Source organism: Oncorhynchus masou, chromosome 2, assembly GCF_036934945.1.
Source record: "Oncorhynchus masou masou isolate Uvic2021 chromosome 2, UVic_Omas_1.1, whole genome shotgun sequence".
In the NCBI taxonomy this organism is placed as follows: domain Eukaryota; kingdom Metazoa; phylum Chordata; class Actinopteri; order Salmoniformes; family Salmonidae; genus Oncorhynchus; species Oncorhynchus masou.
The window spans coordinates 9,251,905-9,259,755 of NC_088213.1; the positions used below are offsets into that span (position 1 = coordinate 9,251,905).

Genomic DNA, 7,851 nt, shown 5'->3' on the forward strand with positions numbered 1-7,851 from the left:
ACAAACTAACTCTAACTGGACAAACAAACTAACTAACTAACTGACTGACTAAATGATTAGCTAACAAACAAACTAACTAACTGACTGACTAAATGATTACCTAACTAACTAACTCACTAAATTATTAACTAACTAACTGACTGACTAAATGATTACCTAACTAACTAACTCACTAAATTATTAACTAACTAACTGACTGACTAAATGATTACCTAACTAACTAACTCACTAAATTATTAACTAACTAACTGACTGACTAAATGATTACCTAACTAACTAACTCACTAAATTATTAACTAACTAACTGACTGACTAAATGATTACCTAACTAACTAACAAACTAACTAACTGACAAAATTATTACCTAACAAACTAACTCACCAACTGACTAAATGATTACCTAACTAACTAACTCACTAACTGACTAAATTATTTCCTAACAAACTAACAAACTTACTGACAAAATGATTACCTAACTAACTAACTAACTTACTGCCTCACTAAATGATTACCTAACTAACTCACTGACTGACTAAATTATTACCTAACTAACTAACTCACTGACTGACTAAATTATTACCTAACTAACTAACTAACTTAGTAAACCCTGGTCAACATCATAACAACGTTATTACATTGTAATTGCTAGAGATGGCATGGAACCAGTTCTGAAACAGTTCTGAACCAGATCTAGAGAAGTTCTGAACTAGTTCTGAACCAGATCTAAAGAAGATCTGAACCAGTTCTGAACCAGATCTAGAGAAGTTCTGAACCAGATCTAAAGAAGTTCTGAACCAGTTTTTAAGAAGTTCTGAACTAGTTCTAAACCAGTTCTGAACCAGTTCTGAACCAGATCTAGAGAAGTTCTGAACCAGATCTAAAAAAGTTCTGAACCAGATCTAAATAAGTTCTGAACCAGTTCTAGAGAAGTTCTGAACCAGATCTAAAGAAGTTCTGAACCAGATCTAAAGACGTTCTGAACCAGTTCTGAACCAGATCTAGAGAAGTTCTGAACCAGTTCTGAACCAGATCTAAAGAAGTTCTGAACCAGTTTTTAAGACGTTCTGAACTAGTTCTAAACCAGTTCTGAACCAGATCTAAATAAGTTCTGAACCAGTTCTAGAGAAGTTCTGAACCTAAAGAGTTCTGAACCAGTTCTGAACCAAATCTGAACCAGATCTAGAGAAGTTCTGAACCAGTTCTGAACCTAAATAAGTTCTGAACCTAGAGATCTGAACCAGAAACAAGTTCTAAACCAAATCTAAAGAAGTTCTGAACCAGTTCTGAACCAGTTCTGAACCAGATCTAGAAAGTTCTGAACCAGTTCTGAACCAGTCTGAACCAGTTCAGTTCTTCACACCTCTTCATATCTTTCTCCCATATACTGCACTACCATGAGGTGCATGTTATCCATGCAGGAATTGAACCCACGACCTGGCGGCTGCCAGAACAACACTCTCACCAACTGTGCCATACAGTACAGTAGTGTACCTCTCTCTATGGCTCCAGTCAAACCCATTATGAAGCCGGCGGTGTGGTAGAGAGGAAGGTAGATGTAGATGACGTCATCAGAGGCCACACCTGAGATGGCCTGCATAGAGGAGGCCATGTACAGCCTCTCATATGTGATCACCGCAGCCTTCGGCAGACCTGAGGACGAGACAACAGGAAGGGCAGGAAACAGAGTATCAAGGCTGATGAAAATCTCAAATGGTACCTTATATCTTTGACCAATCAGAGTTGTGCAATCTAAAAATATTTACCTGTCTGCCATAAACATCAGTGGTATTCTATTTAATTCACTCTACAGGGCTGACCAGAGCCATACTGTACTGGTCTGGACATTTTATTTTTCACATTGTTCTTTCTAGCAGACTTCCTGCAACTATGCTGGATGCATAACCAGGCCAGTCCAGTCCAGCTTGGTTTGTCCCAGCTTACCTGTAGTTCCTGACGTATAGATGTAGAGGGCAGGGCTCTTTAAGGTGACCTTTGACCTGAGCTGTGGGTCCAGAGGTCGATCTGAGGCCTGCTGTATCCTGCTGCTGCTCAGAGTATTCACTCCCTCCGTCACACACTTCTCCTCCTCCTCACCCAGCACAAACACACGTACACTCTGCTCCCTCAGGGTGGGGAGAACCTCCTCTACCGCTCCACGCAACTCTGGGGGAGGAGAGAGGGACACAGACAGAGCAAGCATGAGACAGCATCCTATTCATTATGGCCTGTGCACTACTAGCACTGTCTCCCACTAGCTGCATAGAGGGAAAGGAGGATACCTAGTCAGTTGTACAACTGAATGCATTGAACTTCCACATTTAACCCAACCCCCTCTGAATCAGAGAGGCTGACATAATCAACATCCACGTTTTCAGCGTCCAGGGAACAGTGGGTTAACTGCCTTGCTCAGGAGCAGAACGACAGATGTTTACCTTGTAGGTTCAGGAATTCGATCCAGCAACCTGGCCCAACGCTCTAACCACTAGCCTACATACCGGTTACTGGCCCAACGCTCTAACCACTAGCCTACATATTGACGCTTAACCACTAGCCTACATATTGATTACTGGCCCAACGCTCTAACCACTAGCCTACATATCGGTTACTGGCCCAACGCTCTAACCACTAGCCTACCGGTTACTGGCCCAACGCTCTAACCACTAGCCTACATATACTGGCCCAACGCTCTAACCACTAGCCTACATATCGGTTACTGGCCCAACGCTCTAACCACTAGCCTACATACCGGTTACTGGCCCAACGCTCTAACCACTAGCCTACATATCGATTACTGGCCCAACGCTCTAACCACTAGCCTACATATCGGTTACTGGCCCAACGCTCTAACCACTAGCCTACATATCGGTTACTGGCCCAACGCTCTAACCACTAGCCTACATATCGGTTACTGGCCCAACGCTCTAACCACTAGCCTACATATCGATTACTGGCCCAACGCTCTAACCACTAGCCTACATATCGGTTACTGGCCCAACGCTCTAACCACTAGCCTACATATCGGTTACTGGCCCAACGCTCTAACCACTAGCCTACATACCGGTTACTGGCCCAACGCCCAACGCTCTAACCACTAGGCTACCTGCCGATCTAGACACCATACTGGGTCTCTACACTAGTTATTATAGATGTATTAATTATTATTCAAAAAAGCTGTATTAACAATGATATTGTAAACGGCAACACCAAGGTAAGTGGGCTGGACTTACCTGAAGCAGCCAGGAGCACGTTGGTTCCGCAGCAGGTGAAACAGTGCAATAAGGACTTGGACCTGATGTTGTAGTTGAGCAGAGCGGCTGTACATCCAAGTTTAGCCAGGGCCAGCCAGATAAACACATACATGGGCTCGTTACCCATGAAGAGGGCGACAGTGTCCCCTTCCTTCACGCTGGCGTGCTGTGAGAGCGCCCGGGCCAACTTGTTGCTCTGCTTGTCAACGTCCCGGTATGTATACGAACTCTTCTCGAATACAATAAACTGTTTGTTGGGGTGTTTTTTGACCTTATCGAGAAAACAGTCCAGCATGCTGTAGAACGGTTTGCTCCTCTTGATTCTGTTCATTCGTAACCCGAGTAAGATGCAAGTCACTGTGTAGCGCAGGTCCTGCGTAAAATAAGGATTTCTGAGATAAATGAAGAGTGGCAGTATAGCCAATCCTGCCAATATGGTATATAATAACATGTACATATTGAAAGTTAAGGTCTACTTCTTTGTGATTGCCAATAAAAGGTATTGTCTTCTTGGCCGTGCTATTTCAGAATGTAACAGGTTATTGCAACAGCTCCAGTCCACAACTCTCCACAACCTTTGGACGCATGCAGGCGTGAAATCCCCAACAGCCAATGGCGTTGCGAAGAATATAAAGTAAGGAAGTAGTAGGATATTCTATTCTTCTAATTATTACTATGGCAGTGACATGTTACAGGCAGACACCTCTAGGGCATTGACCTCCATGGGCAGACTGGCCATCTGGCATCTTTTGCCTATTGGGCCAGTCTAACTTTATTTTTCGGGGGGGAGGGGGAGAACATTGAAAATATGGCCCTATGTTGGAAATGCCGGAGCTGATTTCTGGTCCCAGTTTACCCCTGCTGACCTCTATCCATAGGCCAATATAATTTCTCCTTGTTTGCGAGTAGACATTTTATTGTGTTATGGCCTGTGGGGCTGTAACAGCATAGGCAGGCTACATGCCGGTCCTGTTGGGAGAGTCAGAAGGCTCAAACATACGTTTTTATTACAATGTAATAAATCTCAGCAACACCGTTCAATCACTGTCTCTGTGTTTATGGCTGTGGGTTTTACATTAGACCATGGCTTCATAAATACATCAACCAACATATCAGTTTTCATTCTTTTATTTTCTATTTCTGTAAAAGGGTTTCATTGTTGACCCCTGTCTTCTACCATACACCAAGGGTATTCAAATGCACCAGGGCCAGACTACTGCTGGTTTTCTGTTCCACCTGATCATTTATTGCACCCACCTGGTGTCCCAGGTCTAAAATAATCACGGATATGAACAATAGATTTTTTTTTAAAGCAGTGGAACCGTCTTCGATGCCCAGATGTGAATTTGAGGGTGGTACACAGCCAATATCATTGCCCTGACCCCTGGTCAAGGTGTAGGCTCTACCTAGTCTATATAGATGTAATATCTGCTCTCTGACCCCTGGTCGAGGTGTAGGCTCTACCTAGTCTATATAGATGTAATATCTGCTCTCTGACCCCTGGTCGAGGTGTAGGCTCTACCTAGTCTATATAGATGTAATATCTGCTCTCTGACCCCTGGTCAAGGTGTAGGCTCTACCTAGTCTATATAGATGTAATATCTGCTCTGTGACCCCTGGTCAAGGTGTGGTCAAGGTGTAGGCCTACCTAGTCTATATAGATGTAATATCCTCTATGACCCCTGGTCAAGGTGTAGGCTCTACCTAGTCTATATAGATGTAATATCTGCTCTCTGACCCCTGGTCAAGGTGTAGGCTCTACCTAGTCTATATAGATGTAATATCTGCTCTCTGACCCCTGGTCGAGGTGTAGGCTCTACCTAGTCTATATAGATGTAATATCTGCTCTGTGACCCCTGGTCAAGGTGTAGGCTCTACCTAGTCTATATAGATGTAATATCTGTGACCCCTGATCTGTGACCCCTGGTCAAGGTGTAGGCTCTACCTAGTCTATATAGATGTAATATCTGCTCTGTGACCCTGGTCGAGGTGTAGGCTCTACCTAGTCTATATAGATGTAATATCTGCTCTGTGACCCCTGGTCGAGGTGTAGGCTCTACCTAGTCTATATAGATGTAATATCTGCTCTGATCAAGGTGACCCTGGTCAAGGTGTAGGCTCTACCTAGTCTATATAGATGTAATATCTGCTCTGTGACCCTGGTCAAGGTGTAGGCTCTACCTAGTCTATATAGATGTTGTAGATCTAAAATAAAGACGTGCGACCACAACCATCTTGTAGGTGAACCTCAGTAATCTGAGGCGGAAGCGCAGAACTCTGGGAGGCAAGTCGTCCAGTGCTTTTGTCCCTAACAGAGCCAACAGTGGTTTGTGGTCAGTCTCTGCTGTAAACTGCAGGCCAATAAGGTATTGGCTGAGCCTTTCACATGCCCATGTGATAGCCAACGCCTCCTTCTCCACTTGAGCATATCTTTGCTCTGTGTCGGATAAGCTTCGGGAGATGTATGCTATTGGACGCCACTCCATGTTGTCCTGCATCTGTGTGAGGACCGCCCCTAGCCCAAAGGATTATGCATCTGTGTGAGGACCGCCCCTAGCCCAAAGGATGATGCATCTGTGTGAGGACCGCCCCTAGCCCAAAGGATGATGCATCTGTGTGAGGACCGCCCCTAGCCCAAAGGATGATGCATCTGTGTGAGGACCGCCCCTAGCCCAAAGGATGATGCATCTGTGTGAGGACCGCCCTAGCCCAAAGGATGATGCATCTGTGTGAGGACCGCCCCTAGCCCAAAGGATGATGCATCTGTGAGGACCGCCCCTAGCCCAAAGGATGATGCACTGTGTTAGCCCAAAGGATGAATCTGTGTGAGGACCGCCCCTAGCCCAAAGGATGATGCATCTGTGTAGGACCGCCCTAGCCCAAAGGATGATGCATCTGTGTGAGGACCGCCCCTAGCCCAAAGGATGATGCATCTGTGTGAGGACCGCCCCTAGCCCAAAGGATGATGCATCTGTGTGAGGACCGCCCCTAGCCCAAAGGATGATGCATCTGTGTGAGGACCGCCCCTAGCCCAAAGGATGATGCATCTGCTGATACGTTTGTCTTAGCGTGGGGATGGTACTGGGCCAGCACTCTCTGTGAGGCCAGATCTCCTTTGCTTTTGTCAAACACTACCTGTTGCATGTGACCCCATGACCAGTCATTCTCTTTGGCTAGTAAGTCTCTCAGAGGTTTGGTTGTATCTGAGAACTGTGGGAGGAACTTACCCACATATGTGGCCATGCCTAAGAAGGTCCTGACTTCAGCCACATTCTGGGGTCTGGGCATATCTGTGATGGCGCTGATCTTCTCTGGGTCCGGCTCTATTCCAGCTGCACTGATTTTGTGTCCCAAGAACAAGACCTCTGATTGTGTAAAAGTGCATTATTCATTGAGTGTCAGGCCTGTCTCCTGGAGTTGGGTCAGAAGAGCCTTACATCATGTTCTGCTCTGTCCCTTCTGCACACGAGCACATCGTCCGCGTGGACTATGACGTCAGCCCCTCCAACAGCTGGGACATGGGTCTTTGGAAATGCTCAGGACCGGAAGCGATTCCAAATGGCAAAACATGAAAACAGTAACAGCAAACGGTGTTATAAACGTTGTGATTAATATCTCTCTGATGACCCTACTCTCTGATGACAGCGGTGTTATAAACGTTCTGATGCCCTACTCTCTGATGACAGCGGTGTTATATATGACAGCGGTGTTATAAACGTTGTGATGCCCTACTCTCTGATGACAGCGGTGTTATAAACGTTGTGATGCCCTACTCTCTGATGACAGCGGTGTTATAACGTTGTGATGCCCTACTCTCTGATGACAGCGGTGTTATAAGCGTTGTGATGCCCTACTCTCTGATGACAGCGGTGTTATAAGCGTTGTGATGCCCTACTCTCTGATGACAGCGGTGACGTTGTGATGCTACTCTCTGATGACAGCGGTGTTATAAACGCCCTACTCTGATGTGTTATAAACCCTACTCTCTGATGACAGCTGTTATAATGAAGCGGTGTTATCTGATGCCCTACTCTCTGATGACAGCGGTGTTATAAACGTTGTGATGCCCTACTCTCTGATGACAGCAGTGCTTCTCTGATGACAGCGGTGTTATAAACGTTGTGAGTGCCCTACTCTCTGATGACAGCGGTGTTATAAACGTTGTGATGCCCTACTCTCTGATGACAGCGGTGTTATAAACGTTGTGATGCCCTACTCTCTGATGACAGCGGTGTTATAAACGTTGTGATGCCCTAATGAAGCGGTGTAAACGTTGTGATGCCCTACTCTCTGATGACAGCGGTGTTATCACGTTGTGATGCCCTACTCTCTGATGACAGCGGTGTTATAAACGTTGTGAGTGCCCTACTCTCTGATGACAGCGGTGTTATAAACGTTGTGATGCCCTACTCTCTGATGACAGCGGTGTTATAAACGTTGTTGCCTACTCTCTGATGACAGCGGTGTTATAAACTTTGAGTGCCCTACTCTCTGATGACAGCGGTGTTATAAACGTTGTGATGCTACTCTCTGATGACAGCGGTGTTATGTTGTGATGCCCTACTCTCTGATGACAGCGGTGTTATAACGTTGTGATGCCCTA

At 45.6% G+C, this 7,851-nt stretch overlaps 1 protein-coding gene across 1 annotated transcript; it reads right to left on the reverse strand.

Moving 5' to 3' along the window:
* Positions 1-1,354: 1,354 nt before the first annotated feature.
* Positions 1,355-6,646, reverse strand: LOC135552450 (long-chain fatty acid transport protein 2-like). The gene is made up of 4 exons (XM_064984093.1): positions 6,476-6,646; positions 3,228-3,621; positions 1,942-2,163; positions 1,355-1,650 (listed from the first exon to the last, which is right to left on the reverse strand). Exons 1-4 carry the CDS (start codon positions 6,479-6,481, stop codon positions 1,355-1,357), a joined length of 918 nt encoding a protein of 305 aa, XP_064840165.1. The 5' UTR covers positions 6,482-6,646.
* Positions 6,647-7,851: the final 1,205 nt, after the last annotated feature.